A 24,515-nucleotide genomic window follows, 5' to 3' on the forward strand; every position below is an offset into this window, starting at 1 on the left:
CGAAGTTGTCATCATCGAGTGTTAAAATTTGTGGGTCAGGAAGCCGCTGTCTTTCTGTGCTGGTGTTCAGTTGTCGATACATGCGCACTAGGGAACCATATATCAACAAACAAACATCAAAGCAGAAAGACAGTTGTTTCCTCACTTACAACTTTAAGCGCCTTTTGATGATCACTTCGGCCGAAACATGTAGTGACAATTTTGAAGTGACTATCTTGTGTTAAGTTTTAATAAGAGTGTAGAACTAATTAAAACGCTAAGTGAATAATGCAACAAGATGTTACAATATAATATTCTGAGAAAATGGACTGAGAGCAGAAATATTATTAATACTAACCAAGCTGACTTAAACAATGTAAGTAGTTTGTACGTATTGTAGTTTGTATGTTTGAATGTATTGAACCTATATATCACAAAAACCTGGTGCTATGCCGAAGCAGTTCAATGTTTGTAACGAAACATAACTCAATAAACTAAACTAAAATTTTGTTTTTAAAAATTTCCCGTTGAAATATCAACGGGATGTATGCTAATGTTGGGACAAGAGAAAGAAATACAAATTTCTGGGGCCTACGATCTGCATACTTATATTATAGACCCATTTTTATTACCATCTGATTTAAGTGTGATCTCTGACATGCATTAATTACCACAACGAGAGATCCAAAGCATTGTTTTACTCGAACCCAATTAACGCATATTAAAGAGGAGCAAATATTTATCTTTCAAACTTCAGACTACAGGGATCTATTGTGCCTAGGAATATGAGTTTAAGGGATGAAGTTTAGGAATCCATCAATCAGCATGCCATTATGCAACCTGTCCTTCTGGCATTCCGTTCCAAATGCATTTACTGAAACTGCGTAAGTTCAAAGCTCTGGAAAATAGCAATAGATATCGTATTTTAGGGTAATTTAAATGAAAAACCATTCACAGAATACACTCTACGCTATTTATTAAATCCCAACATAATTCATTGTTTTATATACTGAAATGGTAAGGTTTTATTTCAGTCATAAATAAAAAAATGTTCTCTCAAAATCCAGACTTTTTGTAAAATCGTTAATACTGTAGGACAGTTCTCAGAACGGGAATCAGTATTTCTATAATTCATTTTGTGGTTTTCTATGTTATAACAGGTGAGTTCCTCTGGCGAAATTCCAGGGTAGAACCTCAAATCATCCTCCCACACACATATTCGAAACAACTATTCACAAATCTCCCTAAAATTCGACAATATATACGCGGTGTGTCCAGGATCCATTAGGACTAATTTTTTTAAATTTTGCCCTGCGATGTCATCTGTTGGTGGGTTGTGGAATTAAGATTCTTCAAGTTTCAGCTGTGGCTGTCTATAATTTCAAAGAGCAAGCATCGCTGCATCATGTGTTCTGACCTTGAATGTAACAGTACTGTTCTGATGCTCGTCGGAAAATGGCGGCTGAACAGAGGGCCAACACCAAATTTTGTCTGAAGTTAGGCAAATCACCTGGAGAAGCGTACGAAATGATGAAAAGTGTGTACGGTAGTGATTGTTTGAGTCGCTCGAACATTTTTCGATGGTATCCTGTATTTCGTGATCGCAGGGAGGACACTGAAGATCAATGCATCAAAGCTGAGAAGAAGTCGCACTGAAGAAAATGTGGGAAAAGTGACCGTAATCCTTGCATCAGACAGATGTGTTTCTGCAAGACTCATCGAGGAGCTTTTGGGAATACCAAAAAGTACTGTGCATCAAATTTTGACCGAGGATTTGGGCAAACGGAAGGTCTGTGCGCGGTTTGTACCGCACGCGCTGTCAGGTGATGAAAAACATGCCACAGTGGAACACTGCAAAGACATGTTACGGTCGGCCCCAAGTGATACAAAATCTACAAAATCGATTGTTACTGGAGACGAGACATGGTGTTTTCAATATGAGCCTCTCACAAAGCAGCAGATTGCAGCGCGGTTGAGCCCAAAGAAGCCGCTACCAAAGAAAGTGCGCATGCAAAGAGTAGAGTAAAGACACTGCTAACCGATTTCTTCGATTCAAAAGAAATCATTCGCAAGGAATTTCTGCCAGAAGGTCAAGCAGTGAATTCTGATTACACGACACCATCCAGGATATCCAAAGGGAATGTACTGCAGTTTTAAATACAATTCCATAAAAGGAATACAGTGACTGTTTTCGAAAACTTTACAATCGATTCCAGTTATATACTGTGTCAGAATGATACCATTTTGAATAAAAAGAGTTATATTTTGAAAATAATTCACATCTTGTATTTTTAATGAACACAGTCCTAACAAAACCTGGACACACTGTGTATATGAAAAGGTAAAGCTATCCCTGTAACAGGCCGTGGAGGCCCATGGGGTTGTGAGAGGTCGAGGCTCCCACATTTTCTAGACAATCGGCTCACAGATGGCGCTGTGGTAGTCTGCCTTACCCGCCAGCCATACTTTACTCCTCAGAAAGATTCCTGGTACTCATTTCTGCTTTATACAGCCTCTCTTAAATATCTTTCAAGGAATATCGTACATTGAGGAAGCAACCTTAAGAAAAAAATGTCTTGTGTTTTCAGTGAAACCTTCAACATGACAATTTTAATTCCTACAATACAATTAAAATAGGATCTTGTAGCTTTGTAACGATGACGTAATGATCTCGTCATTATATTTTAGCTTTTAGAGCATTTACTATGTGATGACCACGAGATTGGCAGATATAAGATGGCCAGTTCTAGACAACGGCTCGGTAAAGAGTTTCGTGCAGCAGCAGACACGAAAACAAGAGTGGTAAAGCAAAAAAGGAACGGTGTTTCTATGTGGTCCATCCCTAGGTGTTATAATCAAGACACGGTTTATAGTTATGATCTGCTTTGCAAAACTTATACTGACAGAGCACTTGTATATAGCGCAAAAACAAGAATTTTCAATAACATGCTATATGTGCGATATGTACGACTGACGAAAAGCCAAGCATATTCATAAGAAACAAACCAATTTTCTTGTCGGTGACGGTGTTACATAAGGACTATTACCGCAAGAGTTTTGATGAAAAGGGAGTCTCTGGTCGTGGGTCTCAAGGGGATTGGCGCCAAGACGAACTGATTGGCGGTAAACCGTCAGTCGTAAAGTAACTTTGATTTTTACTTTGACTTTGAGCTTAGTCAGTTGATAGGCGGTGAAGAGAGGACTATGAAGTTGGTGTGAAATGGCTGCGAGTTAGCTACAGGAGTGCTTAGAAGTCTAATGGTGGCGGACGGTCTCGAAACGTTCGCAAGGAAGTGAACGTGACAAGAGGAGAACACATCCAGGCGTTCGTGTAGAGAAACAAAACAGAGCCATCAAGAACCTGCCGGAACTCGAACCCACATATTCTGAACAAGAAATTCCGAAATACTGCCGCCACACTAACCTGCTACCCGTATAAGTACTTCAAAGACAAATTTTGCCTCTTAGTTTAACAAAATATTAGGCCATGAATACTTAAGTGGGGTGTATATACAGTATATCACTCTGCTACAAGGCGGAAGGTTTCAATACGTGATGAGGTAATTGGATTTTTCAATTGACATAATTCTACCAGCCTCACTATGACCCTGGAGTCAGCTCAGACTCTAACAGAAATGAGTACCAGGAATCTTCCTGAAGGGATAAAGGGCGACCGGCGCGTAAGGTTGACATCTGTGAGCCGTTTGTCTAGAAAATGTGGGAGCCTTGAAGTTTCACGACACTATGGGCCTTCAGGGCCTGTTACAGGGATGGCTTTACATTACTCTGCATTCTTGATACCAGCACTAGACATAGGTGAGTGGTCAGCTTCATGTCTCGGCTGCTTTGCCACGAAGGAAATGGACCGCTCTATCTATTGGATAGGACGTTAAATGGGTCCCAGACGCAATTTGTTTGCTGTGGAGAAATTGTTAATATACTGCCTCTGCCTGGAATGGAATTCCCGGTTTTATCCAGCATGCAGCCTTGTCATAACATTAATCAGCTCAGACATATCTGTGTTCACAGGGTACGGTCCTACGAAACATGGATAGATACGTGACAAACCACAGGGTATCATAACCTAACAGACAGCGATAGGAACCTAAACCATCCTGAATATTCCAGTGTCTCATATATCATTCCCATAAGGTCATAGGTACTATTATTAAGGGCCAGATTCAATGATTTCTGAAATGACTTTTGATTTTTGTGGAACTCAGTAGGGAGGTTATGCTGACTTGCTGTCAATCCTAAATCACTGAAAGAAGAATTTTTAGCTTTGAGGCCATGAACCAAGAGATTAACTGTAGAGTTTAAAATGTCTTCATGGAATCGGTTTAATTTTACATCCAAGGAAATCTGATTCTGCGCCAAAAAAATCATAGTCACTTGGAATGAAATACAGCCAAAGGAGAGGTTGGAAGCACGCCCGACATGACTGCGTACGTAACCCAGAGCGACAGAGGAGAGGTCACTTCAAAGATGCACTCTGAACTCCCGAGAAATCTGGGAAGTGATTAAAATGAAGAATCTACTTGTAAAATTTGTGACAGTCATAATAAGGTTAAGAATTCCTTGATAGCTTAACCTGAAGGCTCGACACCACCAAGACCGAAGCCTGCCCTTATGCATGAATTCGATCCACTTCATTTTTCTCCTGTTAAAACAAATTATTTCCTTACCCTACACCCTTCACCTTCTTTGTCTTTCAAATAGACTTCTTTCAAGATGGTTCTCGCATCAAGATTCTGTATGAATTTTTTGTATCCGCTTGCGATTTCCATGTAATCCATACTAATACTACTACCAACAGCAACAATAATAACAATAATTCAATTCGATTCAATTCTTGTTTATAAACGTTCAAATTTAAGAGCCCAGAGGCCACTTACAAAATTGGCACGAGCGTGTAAAATCAATAAAAGCTTACAAAACAAAATATAAAATAAGGCAGTTTATGATATAATAACAGGGCACGCGGTAGCGTAGCTGGTTGAGGAACTATGCTACAAGCCGGAACGTAATGGGTTCGAGTCCCAATGAGGCGATTTTTTTCAACTGACCTAATCCTTCCAGCCGCACTATGGCCCTGGGGTCGACTCAGCCTCTAACATAATTGAGTACCAGGAATCTTCAGGGGGGGGGGGGGGGAAGGGCGGCCGGAGCGTAAGGCTGACAACCTTAACGCCCTCTGTGAACCGATTATCTAGAACAAATGTGGCAGCCTCGATGCCTCATAAACCTATGGGCTCTCACTGTTATAGAGATAGCTTTACCTCCTTTTACCTTATTCAAAAATAACAATAATACAAATTCCATGAAAGATCCAAGTTATAATTACAGGTGAGAAGAGCAAAATAAGTACATTTGCAATGGTTACGCAATTATGCGGCAAAAAACGATAATATTCGTACACGTATACATGTAATAACCGCAATAATATTTATACCATACTATAAAAACGGCTGGACCGCCTCTGTGGTATAGTGGTCAGCGTTCCTGGCTACAGATTCAGAGGTCCGGGTTCGATTCCCGGCGCCACCAGATTTTTTTCGGCGAAGTAGTTGGTTTGGAACGGGGTCCACTCAGCCTCGTGATGATAAATGAGGAGCTATTTCAAGGAAAAGTTTGCACTAAACTTCGCCGACAAGCGACGGTCGCTCGGTCGGTATAGTTCGCTTGCGGAATAAAGCCACGGAGTTAGTTTTTGTTTTATAAAAACGATTGAGGAGAACTTTCCTGGCCTCGAATATGTTAACGTCCCTACAAACAACATTAGCAGCCGCTGCACATCTAGCAGAGGAACAATTTTTGCATGAGGAGCAAACATTGAACCATGCAAAGTCTCCGATATACCGAGCAGGAACTCGGAGACCAACAATTTCCAAAACAGAGAACTCAAGTGTAATTCATGAGAAGGTGCACCATGCACCGAAAATTACATTGTGGGTCACCAGATCAAGTCTTGGACTACTAGGGTCAATTTTCTTTGAAGAGACAGTGAACAGTTGTAAATCAATATTTAAGGTATGAAGTCAACGTGTAAATATTACTTTGTTGATTTTCATGCTTCAAGGACTTACTTTCAAATCGTGTCCTATATGAATGCGTAGTGGAAAGAGTATGTACATTGCAGAGTGCATGTGACAGCCTGTTTTAGAGATGTGATGTGCGTGACTATAGACGGGGTTTTGGATTCCTGGATTTATTGACCACTTACAGGAATACATGTAGTATACTGGTGGGAAAGCCAGACGGAAAGAGAACACTAGAATAACCAGAACATAAGTGGGTGGGCTATATTAAAATAGATCTGAGAGAGATAGGATGGAGTGGTATGGGCTGGATTGACGTGGCTCAAGATAGGGAGCAATAGAGGGCTCTTGTGAACATGGTAATGAACTTTCGGGTTCCATAAAATTTTGGGAGTTCTTGAGCAGCTGCACAATTGGCGGCTCCTGAAGAAGGGCTCAGCTCCATGTTGTTAGTTAGTTGAGTTCATACCTCACAGGAAATACTTGTACACTGCCTCTCGGTGTGTAATTATGCTTTGAAATGCATACGTCGGCAGTAGGAAAACTGAAATAAATAAAACACCTACTTCAATTAAAAATTGTAATTTTAGTGATGTACAATAGGCTATTAACGACCAATGTTATGTTAATAACGGAATTATAAAATTTGATTCGATACCCGAAGAATTTCAACAGAATTGCCATTTTTTAAAATTCAGATTATATTTGTAAACTCTGGCCAACTGAAAATGATGTAAGGAATTGAAACATGACGCGGTAGTACATACAATGACAAACAAGTATTATATTTAGTTATATACATATTATATAAGTGATTTGTTTTGTGACGGATATATGTACATCAATTTATAAACAACCCCTTCCAGTTGTTGGTGAGAGGCAGAACTACACTTAGATGGCGGTAGTTGGTTTAACACTCTCTGACGCAAATGCTGTAGCATCAGTCCAGGAACATTTATTTCCAGATCACGTATAAGACCAAAAATGGAGTTTCCCACAAAGGCAAGGTAAAGTCTCTGTGCTTAACTACTTAGGCAGTATGCCATGAAGGCCTATGTGGGAGTGGATGTATAGATTCAGGTATTCTTGAACTCCGCAATGTTTTGAGGTGCCTGACCAGCTTCACTCCCCGACCGATTTACCCCATTACCTATCGGAGAGGAAGTTGGGTGGGCCCCAGAACCGGTCTGGACGACGTTGAGAAAAAAAAACCTTGCTCCTACTGGGATTCGAACTCCAACCCCTCTGTCATCCAGTCCGTGACCATTCGCTATACCGACTGCGCTCTCCCAGCTCCTGATAGAGTTTTCCATGCACCGTGTAAACCATTTCACAGATATTGGTGAAATTCGATATAGGAAACATTCACAAAACTTTGCCCAAATCCGATTTTAAAAAAATATTGACTGATAACAAACTTCAGTTTGCATAAATGCACAAATAAAATGTTCCTCCATGTTCCTTGAATACTATATCATGACAATTAAAATTTACGTTTTTGCGTGCCGGAATTTCACTCCCTGCTTCTGCTTTCGACAATTTCACTTACATTATTATTCCTCTAGTACACAACACGTTTGTTATACATTATACATATTAGCATTTGAATTACCCATATACTGATACTTACTTACTTACTTACTCACGGAACTGAGCCCTTCTGGAGGAGCCGCCAATTCTGCAGCTACTCAAGAATTTCCCAGCATTTTATGGAACCCGAAGGTTCATTACCGTGTTCACAAGAGCCCTCCACTGGTCCCTATCCTGAGCCAGATCTATCCAATCCATACCATCCCAGCCTGTCTCTCTAAGATCCATTTTAATAATGTCCACCCACCTACGCCTTGGTCTTCCCAGTGGTCTCTTTCCTTCTGGCTTACATGACCTGCCCACCTCATCCCTCTTGACTTGATCATTCTAATTATACTTGGAGAAGAGTACAAGTCATGAAGCTCCTCATTATGTAGTTTTCTCCAACCTCCTGTCACTTCATCTCTCTTCGGTCCAAATATTCTACTCCCACTAATTAATAAACATCTAAATCTATTTCTACGTCAGTCTAATTATTTCTTAACATCCTTTCCCATTTCAATTTATATTTAATCATACATATTCCTGTTACTTCCATTGTTCTGTATTCTTGTATCTTGTTAACCTCTTAACACTTGCTTGTGCATAGATATTCTTAGACTTCGTGCCCAAAATGTGGTTCTCCGAATCTTTCTTCGTTCTCACCCCAATATTTTCCATTAAGCCATGAAGTGTTTAACATATTTTGTTGAAATTCAATACATTGGTCTTTCTTTAGTTCCCACTTAATTATTCCCAATTTTAAGTAGGATAATAACATTCAAAGTGCACCCCCTGGAAATCTTGCGTTCCGAATATGCATAAACTTTCTAAATTTATGAAGAGAACAGTCTTCTGGGATGTGGCGCCGTGTTGGTATTGTGTTAACCGACGTTTCGGAGGAACGTATCTCCTCCATCTTCAGGGTAGAAGAAGAAAAGAAGAAATTACGCAAGCAAAGAACCGGTGTGAGCAGGTGCAAATAAATTAATGTCGAGAAAACTGTTCTCTTCATAGTCACCGCCGTGAAAACCTCAAATTTTACATTTCAAAACTTATGTTTCAGGAAATGCGGGTAACAAAGCGATACACATAGACAAGACGTAACACGGATGAATGCCAGGACGTAAGCGTCGAGTAAGAGATAGTTACGTTACGTCCATAGAATTATCTGGAAGCTAGATAGCTTACGGTGTTATCGGCTGAGCTGTGATGCAGTGCGGTTCTTACGTGCGTGACATGCGTGCGTGTTAGCATGGTGCGCATCCGGTACACGGAACTGTGACAGTAGAAGGCGCACCGTCGCGGAGATCGGCCAATCTGTGAGTCTCTCTCCGTCACACGTGCAAAGTATTCGTAATTCGAGTCAAGTGACAGTTATGTAAAACATCGGAGAACTTATTGCCGTACATAACTGACCGTCTTATCTCAATTCATGTGACATTTTATAAAAGAAACGAGTGGACAGAATATGCATAAAAGTTGGTGTTTATAAACTGGGGAGAAATGAAAACAAAATATATTTTTATTTCATTTTGTATGTTAAAAATTTCGACTGGAACATGAAAATAGAATTATAATGAGTTTATTTCTTTTTTGCCGAAATTAAATTATTTTGGTCTGAAACAGAAGGAAAAATATTTGTTTTAGTCAATTTCTTCCAATGTAACACAAAATTCACGAAGTTTAAAACACGATTAAATTATTGAGATTTATTTCAAAACTTAAGAGTTCCAGAGTTAGATAAAGGTAATAACTTTAATTTCATGGTCTACTCTCCACGTCAAAATTAAAATATTACTATTCTGTCTTCATTTGTGAAACGTGTGTCGAAAAAAGTCATTGCCATGTTTCAATCAACTGTACATATATTACAAATATGAGGAGTTTTAAGTATGAAACGAATATTACACACCTCACGTGTATAATATAACTTATATTATTATAAAGTCTCTAAATAACCTATAATTTTTAATAATGTAGTAAAACATGAGGATAAAATTAAATCCGATGAAGGTTAATATGACGACTTAAATTCGTGCATTAAAAATATTTTACTCAAAAATCCAAAATTCTTGTATTTATTGTGTTATATAAAAGACTCACTGATAAAATACCAATGGGACTTATTGTTATATCAATGTCAAATATATAATTCTGAAAAGCCTGAGTTACATAAAACAATATATAAATAAACAATTATATACGAGTTTACTGTAATAATTTAATAAGAACATTTGAAAGAAGTGAAAGTGATGTGTAAGGAATTACTATATTTCACTGATAAACCAAACGGCACTTATCAATACAAACCCGATAAGCCTTCATCAGTGATAACGGTAGATAACTACTAAGAGTTAAAATCGCATTAAGTAGTTAACAGTATTCTGACACCTTAAGTTTGTTCAATTAAATACCAGACATCAGTTCCTATGTTTTTTCTTATATTTGTGCATAAATAGCAGTTTAATTAATTGTACAATATTTTGTGTTAGTAGTTATGTTTGGGGATCAAAGTTCTGTGATATATTAAATTATCGATCTTTCTGTCCTAGATATGAGATATAGAATTGATTTCTTTAAAAAGTTGTGAGTGAAAACGTTTAAGATATTTTCTGCCATGTCCGATATGGAGGTGAAAGCTTTTGTAATACTTGGACAACGAGACGTTTCGAAACAAACTGGTTCCAGAAGGATATGTTTACTGAGAAGTATGAAATACAATTTCGCTCTGTGTTGGTTGGTTCTGCTGTCAGTGACAATCAGTGCAGCTGCTGAGGTGAGTTGTTTAAATCATTTCTAATTCAGAAAAAAGAATTATACATTAGTAGAATATTTCATAGTGCTCTGAAAATATGATGATGGTGTCAATTCTTGATGACATATTTGTATTTCCTCTTTTGCGCAAAAATTCCGTTTTTACCTGCTATCACGGAATATTTTACGCCACACTGATCACCATTTATAAAACGGCCAGGCTCGTATGTGTTCAAGGGTAAATAAATTTTACTTTTTACAAAAATTATTTCTATTCACATAGGTTCTCAACTGATAACAAATATCTCACTTATGATACACTTACTAAATATCAATTGCCAAAAATGACTGAAACATAGAATACTAAGGTATGAGACTCCGGGAAGTTAGACAATTACCGACATTTGAAAGAATATATTGCCTCTGTCTTCGGGGCTGAAAATTAAGCCAAGCATATAGCATAAAATCTGTGAAATTCAACGGCACAACACGGCGTCATATCCCGAAAACAGTACATGCAATAGTGACCGCTGTGAGAACTTTAATTCAAAGAAAATTTAGCACGCCAAATAACTTCAATTCCTAACCATAAATAATGCTCTTGTTGATATCTAGCCTCATCTTCATATGAGTAACCCTTATGTTTCAACAAACGAGATTCTGAGTACCGAGTCACTGTGTCCATAGTGTAAAAGTCACCACTGAATTGCTGAGAGGAAGGGTGTAGTGAAGGTACAACCACATTTCATGTGTATGCCATGTCACAGGCCGCGCCATAGCTCAAGCGGTTAGTGCTGGCTTCCCACCGCGGCGGCCCAACTTCGATCCCGGGTCTGGTCAAGTGGGATTTGTGGTTGACAAAGTGACGCTGGGGCAGGTTTTGTCTGAGTACTTCGGTTTCCCCTGCCAATCTTCATTCCACCAATTGTTCCACAATCACCCTCACCTATAATCTGGGGCTGGTACAATAGGCCAGAAGTGGCCGCAGTGCAAGGGACTTAGCCCACCCCACTAGCAATAAGAAAATGCCATGCCACAATCTTAAATGTAAGTTAGAGTTAATTTTCAAAATTTATTTACTATACTGACAAACACTACTAATGAATTAAGAGCACGTAATCTTTAAACTCGTAAGGAATCGAACGTTTTTCTTTTAATTCGGAAGCTCCTGACTCCAAATTTCAGTCTGGAGACCATACTTTTCAGTTTTATCCAGTTTCTGGGGGTAAATGCTAAAACTCTACAACATCCGAGCTTACGACGATGCATAACCTAAGAAATGTAAATAAATTGTTTAGAAATGAAACATTCAAGCCAAAATGTGAATATCTCACGTCTAAATATTAGCTATAAATTTATGAAAATGTACAGGTACGTTCTTCATGAGGAAATTTAGAGGAGATTGAACTCGGGCAATGCTTGTTACCATTCAGTCCAGAAGTTGTGAACTCGGGTAGTGCTTGAAGAATGCAGTCTTCTGGGATTTGGCACCGTGTATATGTGGTGTTAACCGACGTTTCGGAGGAACGTATCGCCCCCATCTTCAGGGTTGAAGAAAAAGTATAAGTAAATCTGCAAGCGACAACACCGTGAGACACGATAAAGCAGACTGAAGAGTATACCGTTAGAGCAGAGAGGGAAGGGGATGAACTGCAAGTAAACAAGTGAAAGCAGTGGTGTGGGAGGGGTGGGGGAAGGGAGCCGGGACAAGCGATTTTGTGTAGGGGAGAGATAGATAACACCCCCCCCCCTCAGCTCACAGTTAAAGCCCAGCCAGTTAACCTTGCTATCTCTCCCCTACACAAAATCGCTTGTCCCGGCTCCCTTCCCCCACCCCTCCCACACCACTGCTTTCACTTGTTCACTTGCAGTTCATCCCCTTCCCTCTCTGCTCTAACGGTATACTCTTTAGTCTGCTTTATCGTGTCTCACGGTGTTGTCGCTTGCAGATTTACTTATACTTTTTCTTCAACCCTGAAGATGGGGGCGATACGTTCCTCCGAAACGTCGGTTAACACCACATATACACGGTGCCAAATCCCAGAAGACTGCATTCTTCATAGTCACCGCCGTGAAAGCCTCAAATCTTACTTCGGGTAGTGCTTGTTAGCATTCAGTCCAGAACCTTTTGTCTTCTCGTCTGCTGTCCAAAAACATAACAATTAGAATATACAAAACTATTATTTTGCATGTGGCTCTGTATGGGTGTGAAATTTGGTCTCTGACATTAAGATAGGAACATAGACTGAGGGTGTTTGAGAACAGGGTGTTGAGAAGAATATTTGGACCGAAGAGAGATGAAGTGACAGGAGGTTGGAGAAAACTGCAAAATGAGGAGCTTCATAACTTGTACTCTTCTCCAAGTATAATTAGAATGATCAAGTCAAGGAGGATGAGATGAGCAGGGAATGTAGCACGAATGGGGGGGGGAGGAATGTATAGGTTATTGGTAGGAAAGCCAGAAGGAAAGAGACCACAGGGAAGACCAAGATGTAGGTAGGTGGACAATATATTAAAATGAAACTTAGAGAGAAAAGATGGGATGGTATGGAATGGATTGATCTGGCTCAGTACAGGGACCAGTGGAGGTCTGTTGTGAACACGGTAATGAAGTTTCGGGCTCCATAAAATGCTGGAAATTTCTTAAGTTTAGCTACAAAATAGCGGCTTCTCCAGAAGGGTTCAGCTCCATGAGTGAGTAAGCAAATACCTTCACACAATTCGTGACTGGATAATTTTTAAGAATGAAGGTAAATTTATCTCTTTGCTTAAATAAGCACTAAGCCATGAATGCGTATTGGAGTCTGGAGGTACGGTTCCAGTTATTCTCAACCTCGGAACTAGATAAATATGAAGGGTAAGATTTATGTCCCCATTGTTTTACCCCTGGGGTAAGTGTGCCTTTTGTCCACTGGCGAGGGGACTGGGTGGGTCACAGCCTGTGTGAAATGCTGGTAAAAAGATAAAGTTGTCCCTGTGCTTAACTAATTAAACAGTACGTCATGAAGGCGTATGAGGGAGTGGATGTACAGATCCACACTTTCTTGACCTTGGCAATAGCTGGAAGTTAGTTTGAAAACGCTCATAAAATGAAACATCTCTGCTCCCCCTCCCCATGAATAGAAATTCTATTTTCCTGAGTTCCATTCTGTATCCTAGTCACTGTACTGGGGAACGTAGCCATAAAATCTGGCCATGTTTACAAAATTAAGAAAAGCTTCAGAGCCGCCATATGCAAATAAATAGCAAACATGTATTCGTAAACGTACGAATGTAAACATCACTTGCAGATTTCATACAGAAGTAAAGTAAACTAAATCAACTTGAACTAAACTACTAGCGTTGTAAGAGCATGCAACTTTCATGCTGATTATAGAGTATTTTGATTTATCAAATACAGGCACCAAAATTTTACCGCTAATTAGTATGATTCAGACCGATGTAAAGACCTACCCACTGTGTGAGAACTGAGATCCTCAGAGAGGTGAACGTGTGATGTGACGCCGTGTAGTCTCATTGATCTACTCGCTGATTCTAACATTTAACCAAAATGGGTTAAAAATAAGATGGTCACGTTGAATAGTAATACAGAATATTCAGAAACCAACCCACGGGTTTAAGAGTCTCTGGCCTAGTGATCAGAGTTCCTGGCTACAGATACAGAGATCCGGGTTTGATTCCCGACGCTACCAGATTTTTTCTGAGAAGTGGTGGGTATAGAACGGGGCCCACTCAGCTTTGTGAGGATAATTGAGGAGCTATTTCAAGGAAATAGCGGTTCCGGTCTAGAAAACCGAAATCGGCCGTGGGGATTCGCTGCGCTGCCCACGCGACACCCTCTATCCATAAAAGTTGGTACTAACTTCGCCGACAAGCGGCGGTCGCTCGGTCGGTATACTTCGCTTGCAGACTAAAACCAGGGAGTTTGCTTTTTGTTTTATACTTTTTCAACGCGTAATAATAATTAAAAACAAATAAAATGAAGATTAAAATCAAATAATTTCTGTCGACACTTTTTCAGGTATGCCTTATCCGTAGCACGACATATGTTTAACAGATAACTGATTTCTACCAATACACGCCTCTGTAACTCTGGGGTCTCTCTTACAACAGCTACAGTGATACAATTTTTAGTACAGGCAGACCAGTCATCTGATGGTTCTAGATAGTGCGTTAGAGAATTAGACTACTACAATAATGATGGTATTATTTTTTTATTGCTAGTGGGGTGGGACTAATTCCTTGTACTGCAGCCACTTCTGGCCTATTGTACCAGCCCCAGATGATAGGTGAGGGTGATTGTGGAGGAATTGGTGGAATGAAGATTGGTAGGGGAAACCGAAGTACTCGGAGAAAACCTGCCCCTGCACCACTTTGTCCACCACAAATCCCACTTGACCAGACCCCGGGATCGAACCCGGACCGCCGCGGTGGGAATCCAGCGACTAACCGCTTGAGCTATGGCGCGGCCTACATAATGATGGTATACTATATGGTTCTTTCTTCGGTACCTGAGGTAAGCGGAGTGACCATGTTCACTCCACAAGTGATAAAAGGCAACTAGTAAATTGTGAAAGTCAGAAAAGACACTGCAGAGGTTTTATGCTCATTCAGCAGTGGGGCCAATCGCGGTAAATTATGTGGCCCTTTTGGGGATACATATTGGCTCATCCTAGTACTTTTCAAAAGTCATACCCTGCTCTTTTGCGCGATACTTTAAAATTAATGCTACTTTACCTATATCTATATAACCATCTGTTGCAAGACACAGCAAATGATTTTATGTTTTCATTCTTGACTGAGAAAGACTGTATTCTTGGTTGTGGAGCGATGTAAACTAGCATAAAAGTATTAGCATTTCGGAGGAACAAACTGCCTCCATCTTCAGGATATAAGAATAATGAGGTTATAAGAGAAAAAAAAACGGAGCTGCGAGCAGGTGAATTGGGGGATGGTTGCAGTTGAAAGGGCGGGGTCAAATATATGAAGGTCAAAATGGTGGGAGAAGAAAATTATATAGGGGAAGTGGACGTGGGTGGGGAAGACGGATGGTGCGTGGTTGCGGATAGAGTAACGAGACACGAAGTACATTCCTCAGGGGGTCTATCCAACAGGAAAGGTGACAAGAGGAAAGAAAAAGGGAAAGGCGAATGGAAAGGTTTTCGGATTTCAGGCTCACTCTTGATGTTTATTCCGTTCTTTAATCTTTGTATCATGTAGATGTGGGCAGATGATGCCTCCATCTTCAGGGTCTGAGCGTGGTGGGTGAGTGTTTGTGTATATATTTGATCCAAAAGACCCGTGAAGAGAAATTTCGGGGTTTGTGTTCGGTCCAGTTCACTAGAGACAGTGCTTGGGGATACAATACGAACCTGAAGTTTGTGGGGCCAGCAAATGCCCACAGATACCAGCGCATACACGAGAACTCACCCATCCTCCTCAAATCAAAGGCCAGAATAAATATAAAATGTTATACTGTTCACGTGACGCTGAGTTTGGTTCAGTTAATGAGAAATGGAATAGGTCAAATTATTTTTAGTTTTTTTTAATATGTGGTCTACCTACAACCATATAATTTGTGTCAATTTGTTCCGGAAAATAATTAGCAAACAGCAATATTATGTTACGTTTGACAACTTGTATAATTAATACTGACTATAATTTCTAGTGATTCTTCTGTTCTGCCGGACCAATTGATGGCTGTTATGCATAATTGAGTGACTTTATATTCATGATCACTTTCACATGTCATTCTACTGTCCATAACCTCAGAATCGGAATCAAAACGCTTTTTGTAGTTGTTTACAGACGCTATCAATACATGGTACTATGTACTAACATCGAACGCTAAAGCGATTCCTTAATCTTCACTCTTTGCATCCTGCTCTGTGGTGGCATTTGGCCGACAACATAACAATAAAAATAAACCAATCAAACTTCTTACATTGGTTTTATTTGATAGTTGCTTCATGTTTCGGACCACATTTGGGACCATCTTCAGGCCAGGCAACGACCACGAAATAAGCAGCTATAGAAGAGCCGTTGCTAAGTAATGACTGTGTAAACAACGGCCGTTGCTATAAGCTGGCCACCACAGACGCATGCAACAACAGAAGAACTGTTGAAAGCTGTGTTTTCTGTGCGGTCCGTGCCGAGGTTTTTAGATAAAGACAGGACGATGGATACCCGTGTGGAAGCGGGGACGAATAGCTCCACCGTGACCCTGCGAGTCGTAGGAGGCGACGAAAAGGGAAGTTTCAAACCTGAGACAGTAAAATATGGTCGCGAGTTCCAAGGGGCTTGGACCCGAGAAAGACTGTGCTGGCAAGGACCAGCAGCATATACAAAAGATAGACCTGTCCTCTCGTCAGAGAGGGCGCCCGCACAAAAACAATACCGTAACTGTCAAATAGTAATGAATATCTGATCATGAGCCCCAGATGGGACTCGACACCAAGACTTAGTGACTGACTGACCATCAGTCACAATGTGACTTTGACTTTGACTTGGATAATGTCCAGAAATACAATATTTGTACTAATGTACAATCGTCACAGACTTTTAGATCTTGTTCATTGAGAATTCTGCTCCACACACTTCGTATTTATCTGTTTGGTAAGGCAATCTATAACATACGAATACACTGCTGATAAATGACCGTTACAAGAGGTCCTAAACCTGTAAGGAAACTTTCGAGTTTCTTATTAGGTGTTAAATAATATTCGTAATAGAATCATTAACTTACAGAGGAATGAGGAAGAGGCAAGATACACACTTGTTAACCAGATGGCACCGAACCAACACTCCAGCCAACGTCTGTGTTATGCACACAGACAAGCACGCTTCTCACACAAGGACCCTTCGTGCCGCACCCTAGGAGACTACGCAAATAGTACTGTGAACATTTTAACAAAGAAGTACACGCACAGTGTCCAGCGTCCACATTCATATGTCTCATTATCCTACGCTAAATTTACAAATTCCTATACTTTTAATAACACAAGCATAAAAAGCTTTAATGCATAAAAATATCTGACAGGCCAAATGAAACACTAGACACAATTACTTACTGTATCACGAAACATTATGTTATATACATAATGTATTCAAATACATTATAATATCCGTATTTGAAGGTCCTGAAGATGACGCAGAAGCGTCAAAACATGGCAATCTTGCACAAATGTGTAAAAATGTAAGTTAATTTGGCTGAAAATGTATAAATCTCTATCAAGGAGAGAGGGACCTGCTTATTACTGAAATTCATATTGTGGTGTACTGGATCCGTTGCTGGGCAACGGCTGATAAAAAAAGAGACAGCAGCAATTGCTGTGCAACAGCTTCGTAAATACGTAAGAATACTGGAGCTGTTGCTAGCAGCGGCATGCGTGCAACAGTGGAAATGTTGGAAGCGGTGTTTTGTATGGGTCCTCTCCGAGGCTATATTACTCGATCCACCGAGATCAGTTTAGTTAGTCAGTGTGGTGGCGGGTTCGAATACCTCCACCGTAGCCCTGCCAGTTGTAGGAGATGAAAACGGAACTCTGTGCCTGGGGATATAACTGGGCCACCCTGTCACTGGGTGACATAAGTACAGGGATCTGGTGCTCCAGGTTGGGGCAGTCTCGAATCTGAGAGAGTAGGATATGGTCATGAGTCCCGTGGGACTCGGATCCGAGAATGACCGCGCTGGCGAGGACCAGCAGCAGTTGCAAAACACAGACCCACCCTTTCGTCAAAGAGGACTATAAACGCAAGGGTTCAGTTGGAAAAGAAACCTTGCCGGAAACCTCCTATCCGGGCCGACGTTCCGAAGTCGAACTCTGAAGTACTAAGCAAGAACTTTAACTATTATAACGTAAATTCAGTCCGATTTTTTAAGACAACCATTGTTACATCGACAAATGATCAGCCGTAAAATTGTCTCTGTGCTTAATTCAGCGTCATTCCATCGAGACTTATGAAGAGGTGGAGGTACAGACCCATATGCTCTTGATGGAGATTAGTTGTTACCCTCATACCCCGGTCACTACACCCACTGGAGAATGCCCCCAAAGTACTTAATGTATTGCGTAGGTTCCAGAGCAGTTCTCAGAACGGCGATGAAGAAAAATATCCCTCCGCCACCCGAGCTTCTAACCGCTATCCTCCTTCTGCCCAGCCCGCAGCATAGTTTGAATACAGCCTGAGAAATCCCGGATTCTAAACAGACGCTAAATATTTTAAATGCTTTAATATTCATTACTTCTATTTTCCCTTTTATCTTTCGTAAGCGTATCTAACCAAGTTCATAAAGGGCAAAGATAGAATACAGGCCATGAAACTTGAGATGCTGGTCTCTGTGACGTAGTGTTCAGGAACAAGACACGCAACGAAGAACACGACGCGGAGGAGCATAACACAACAACCACAATGAGTACACGAATGAATAACCACACTACACACAAAGAACTTCACACACATGTATTCTAATAGAAAATTCACACATGTTACAGACACACAGACATAACAGCGGGACCGCATATGCATAAGCAACAAGTGAAAGCAGCGATTTCCTCATTAAACAAATTTTAACACCGGATGATGGCCATGATGACCGAAACATATTGTGCATTAAAAAAAAAAAGAAAACTTTTAAACTTGTAAAGGTAATAAGTTTTGAACTTTTATCTTCTCGTCTGCTGTCTAAAAATATAAAAATTAGAATATACAAAAGTATAATTTTGCTTGTGGTTCTGTATGGGTGTGAAACTTGGTTCCTGACAATAAGGGCTGAGGGCGTTCGAGAACATGGTATTGAGGAAAATATTTGGACTAAAGAGATATGAAGTGACAGAAGATTGGAGAAAACTACATAATGAGGAGCTCCAAATTAAAATCATCAAGTCAAGGAGGATGAGATGGGCGGGGAATGTAGAACAAATGGGTGAGAAGAGGAATGCATATAGGATACTTGTCCGAAAGCCGGAAGGAAAGAGGCCAGACGAAGACGTAGGTGGGTGGACGATATTAAAATGTATCTTTGAGAGATAGGATGGGGTGGTATGGATTGGATTCATTTGGTTCAGGATAGGGATTATTGGAGGGCTCGTATGAATATGGTAATGAACCTTCAGGTTCCATAAAATGTTGGGAAGTTCTTGAGTAGCTGCACAATTGGCGGCTTCTCCAGAAGGGCTCAGCTCCATGAGTGAAAGGTGATAAGGTTTGTGGAACGTACGTTGCACGTAAGGCGGTGAATGATCGACGCTTTTAGTGAAAAGTGCAGCAGAATTCTACAATACAATATCAGTGTTTACTAAGCCCAATATAATCTGCCGCGTGTAGGGGTGTGTATACCACCGGGGTGTTTTATTGGATATTGTACTGGCCACTTACACACAAAACTCGTAATTACACTTAATTGGTGCGGCATCGCTTTGTCTCAACGGTCGATTAGCTTGCTTTCCACAATTATGAATTCAACAACACGTACAATTCAAACCCATCCGAAAGTTGCAGTCATTAATTTCTCAAAAATCTCAAACTCGGAGAAAGGGGGGTTATGGGATTAATAATAAAAAAAAAAACTCATGTACTTTCTAGGATCTGAGATTCTCACACCAGTGGTTATGAATGGTTCTATAATCTGGGACGTAACGCCGTGTAGTTCGTTGAAGGTCAACGGCAGTTTCGGAGAAATATATCACCTCCATCTTCAGGGCCGAAGAATATGCCAAACAAAAAGCCAGATCGAAAACAGATGGCAAACTGAATCACCCGTCACCTGTTTTCATGCTGGTTTCTTCCTTGGCTTATTCTTCGACTCTGAAGACGGAGGCGACATGTTCCTTCGAAACGTCACTAGACTTACAACGGAATCCATGCTGTTGTTTCCAAGTGATCGGAATCTTCGTTTAGTTAATTTAGAGGAAATTTTTGTCCGGTGCTGGTAATGTAAAAGTTCCGAGTCAGTTATCGAATCCCCAGTTAAGATGGGTATTACTACGTAAAAAATTGTTACGCATGCGTGAGTTGTTATGACTGCATTATACATTTGATCACCTCCCATAAGGAAACTTCTTTGGACTAGAAGTACTGGGTTTCTGGACATTTTCCATCGTCCGGTATTCTAGAGAATAAAAAATACGATGTAAGATTTGAGGCTTTCACGGCGGTGACTATGAAGAAAGCAGTCTTCTGGGATTTGGCACCGTGTATATGTGGTGTTAAAAGACGTTTCGGAGGAAGCAGACTCTGCTTTTACCGTTTCTCACGGTCTCTTCGCTTGCATATTTCTTATATTTTTTCTTCTACCCTGAAGATGGAGGCGATACGTTCCTCCGAAACGTCTGTTAACACAACATATACACGGTGCCAAATTCCAGAAGACTTCTTTCTTAAAAAAATACGATGTTTCGGAAACTAGATCTGTGTCTGTCCTCAGGTGAAGGAGGGAGAAGACACCTACTCAGTCAAAGTTCTAACCTCAATCACTGGACAATCAGATTTTACACAGCTATTTAATCACCCGAGAAAAGTCTAATTCTGAGGATGATAACAAGAAAATATACAATAACAATTATTATAATGCACGCATATTCGTGGAACTAGGATAGTAATGGAGGTAGAAATTTGTGCTACGAACCTAGCCAACGAAACCAAGTGCATGAGCAACAATGAATAGAAATTGTGAAGACATGTAGTATCTCCAAAGACCCAGTAATTCTGTGTGTTATACACCTTCGTTAGAGCCCTTTAGAATCTACTTGCTTCGTCTGGTTCTCAGCGGATTCGTAATCTAATTTACATGTCTTCTCCTCAGCATCTGCGGAGTAGGCGAGAAATGACAGCACGTATTTCCCAAATTTAGGCCCTCAAATATGTGAATCCTTGCATAAACTTTTATATTAAGTCGGATATATATATATATTAGATGCATGTAACGTATTTGCTTCATTGGCATTTCGAGTGCTTGTTAAGCTTCAAAGTTATTCTCACGTATAAACTGACTTATGAATTAATATAATTGGCGAACGTAATGACACTCGAATTTGAGTAGGGTGAGTATCACTGTTCGTTAAAATACTTACAAAATTTGTAAATTATATCGAAACCTGATTCAGGATGAAATTGAGAGGAAATTGAACTCGGGTAATGCTTGCTACCATTCAGTCCAGAACATTTTGTCTTCTCGTCTGTTGTCCAAAAACATAAAAATTAAAATATACAAAGCTATAATTTTGCCTGTGGTTCTGTATGGGTGTGAAACTTGGTCTCTGACATTAAGGGAGGAACATAGACTGAGGGTGTTTGAGAACAGGGTGTTGAGGAGAATATTTGGACCGAAGAGGGATGAAGTGACAGGAGGTTGGAGAAAACTGCATAATGAGGAGCTTCATAATTTATACTTTTCTCCGAGTATAATTAGAATGATCAAGTCAAGGAGGATGATATGGGCCGGGCATGTAGCACGAATGAGGGAGACGAGGAATGCATATAGGATATTGGTGGGAAAGCCAGAAGGAAAGAGACCACTGGGAAGACCAAGGTGTAGGTTGGTGGACAATATCAAAATGGATCTTAGAGAATAGGATGGGATAGTATGGATTGAATTGACCTGGCTCAGGATAGGGACCAGTGGAGGGCTCTTGTGAACACGGTGATGAACCTTCCGGTTCCATATTTGCTGGGAAATTCTTGAGTAGCTCAAAATTGGCTGCCCCTCCAGAAGGGCTCAGCTCCATGAGTAAGTAAGTAAGTACGTACAATTTTTAAATTATTCTTTTTGGATTCTGCACCAAAATTTTTGATAATATGCCTGTAGTGCGGCTTTATAAATATCACTAACATTGTCTCCATTCTGTAAATATATCAATGTCAAGTGTACTGCATGGGAAATTAGGCAGAAAATAACGTGGGGCCTGAGGTTCTTACACCGGTGGTTATGAAGACTACCGTTTTCTGGGCTATAACGCCGTGTAAACTGTTGAAATTCAACCAACGTTTATGAGGAACACAACGCCTGCCTCTGCTTGTCACATGATTTCACGCTGGTTTCTTGCTTGGTTTATTCTTCTACCCTGAAGATTGAGGCGATATATTCATCCGAACGTCGGTTGACTTTTATAGTACTCTATTGCGAAAATTTCTAGAGATCTCTTTAACCTGAACATTGTGAAAGTAAAGTTCGCGAACTCATCGCGGTAAAAGTGTTACACATCTGATTACTGAATATCACTGTAGTTGTGTTAAAAATACTCACATTGGGAAGCTATGCGCCGATGCCAGCGCCTAGTCCACCCCTCAACACAATTTTGGAACAGGTTTTGTGGAATGGCCTTTAGAGCTCTCGTTGTATTACTCCTGTTGTCATCAATGTCATCAAAATGCCTTCCTTTCTTTCATCTGCTGGAACAGAAAGAAGTCATTGGGGGCTAGATACGGTGAATACGGAGAGAGTTCCAGCACAGTTATCTGTTTACTAACTAAAAACTCCCTCACAGACAGTGCCATGTGAGCAGGCGCATTGTCGTGATGCAAGACACCAAAACACACTCAGACAATAACAGATGCCACTCAGAAAGAGACTGCCATAGATCAACAACAACACAACTGTGAAACGCTGATATGCTAACGTCATCAAACCATACTGAGGTTTCTGTCCACTGCTGCCACGGGAAGCATAGGGTACCGAGTTCGCGAGCTTTATTGTCATATCACGTATTTCAGACCTTGCTTGAATGCTAAGTGCACCGTTAGCAACGAGCATCATCTGGTCTGTAAGTTGAAATACGCTAGAAGCCAAGACAACCATAGTAAACCAGAGCTGAAGCTTCCAAGGACGGGATTCTAATCAAGGCCTACAGATTTCATTACACGTCCACAATTCAGTGGTATTTTTAATCACTTTTCAATCTTCTGTGCTAATTAGAGTAACTGATCAAGGTTACACGATAAATACGCACAGTAAAGTAGATTTACATTGAAAACCAACTTACTGCATGCAGACGTCATCTCTGCTTTAATCAATCATTATTTCTGCCCGTCCTACAGATTTCTATAATTAACAAATATTAAAGGTGAGCCGGGATAGCGCAGTCGGTATAGCGACTGGCTACGGGCTGGACGACTGAGAGGTCGGAGTTCGAGTACCGGTTGGGTCAAGAATTTTCTCTTCTCCATGACGTTCAGGCCGGCTCTGGGGTCCACACAACCTCCTATACATTGGGTACCGGGGGTAAAGCGGCCGGGGCGTGAAGTTCACCACTCACCTCCAACTAGTGCCGAGGTCAATAAATTATGGATCAATAAATCCCCTCCCCCATACATCTTCATGGCGTAGTGCTCAATGAGTTAAGCACAGGGATAACTTTACCTTTTACATTTTAACACTTGTTAAAGTCGGGGGGTGTTATGGAGCGTATTGAGGGTGGAACAGCCGCACAGTACACGTTCCTTCTGCAGTGGGTGGAGGCCTATTAGTTGGTGGCGTATCTTGGCTAAACGGTTCCCGAAGGCTGTGACTGAGGGGCAGTTGAACGGGTGGCCTATGGTTCCTGGGCACCTGTGTCTGGTGCAGCTGTCGCGGTGTAACGTTTCTGTTGTGTAACATCCTCCAAGCAATGTCTCTGTTTGCAGAGGATGGGGTGGGTGACACACTGCCACCCACAAGGGTGCGCCCACTTGCCAGTGGCATTCCCCATTGACAGTGAATAGAAAGAACTTTCTGTATATCGTATTTCTGGGTATGGGGGTGAAGCCAATTTGCCGTTTGGTTGTTTGATAGCGAAACTAGGGTAGGCTGAAGTTAGAGGATCGATCTGTGGTGGTATGCGTGGGTTGTCATGGTGAAAAAAGGCATCTGCTCTGTTCAAGTTTGCTGCTAGTCTAGAGATCATCGGTATGGTACAGCGGCCTGTGTTCTGTATGCTTCAAGTAACAATTCTCTATGAGGTCACCTACGTAACACACTTGTAATGAGGTTCGAGCTTCGTCAGAAATCAGGGTGCGGTCAGAGATGTGTGGGGTCAGGAGGGTGTAGTTATTAATTTGTTGAGAAAGTGGTGTTCGTTTTTCAATATAATTTCCTCTCTCCTTAGCTGCTAGGGTGACATTCTAGTCTATCCAGAAGAATACGTTCCAGGCGTTTTCATCTATCGTTGCGTGCGTCGTATTTATTGGCACAATTAT

At 40.8% G+C, this 24,515-nt stretch overlaps 1 protein-coding gene and 1 long non-coding RNA gene across 2 annotated transcripts in view; one reads left to right on the plus strand and one right to left on the minus strand.

Moving 5' to 3' along the window:
- Positions 1-6,457: 6,457 nt before the first annotated feature.
- Positions 6,458-24,515, minus strand: part of LOC117282185 — a 245,528-nt gene continuing 227,470 nt past the window's right edge. The window contains exons 6-7 of the long non-coding RNA XR_004512836.1: positions 22,588-22,733; positions 6,458-6,561 (exon numbers count right to left, since the gene is read on the minus strand). This is a non-coding gene — a long non-coding RNA (uncharacterized LOC117282185). The remainder of the gene's footprint in view (positions 6,562-22,587; positions 22,734-24,515) is intronic.
- LOC111862492 (angiopoietin-1 receptor) overlaps positions 9,790-24,515 on the plus strand; it is a 259,584-nt gene continuing 244,858 nt past the window's right edge. Inside the window, exons 1-2 of the mRNA XM_033750790.1 lie at positions 9,790-9,925; positions 10,142-10,365. Coding sequence (XP_033606681.1) covers positions 10,207-10,365 — 159 coding nt within the window. The 5' untranslated portion in view covers positions 9,790-9,925; positions 10,142-10,206. The remainder of the gene's footprint in view (positions 9,926-10,141; positions 10,366-24,515) is intronic.

The sequence above is a fragment of the Cryptotermes secundus genome, unplaced genomic scaffold, assembly GCF_002891405.2.
Source record: "Cryptotermes secundus unplaced genomic scaffold, Csec_1.0 scaffold882, whole genome shotgun sequence".
In the NCBI taxonomy this organism is placed as follows: Eukaryota; Metazoa; Arthropoda; class Insecta; order Blattodea; family Kalotermitidae; genus Cryptotermes; species Cryptotermes secundus.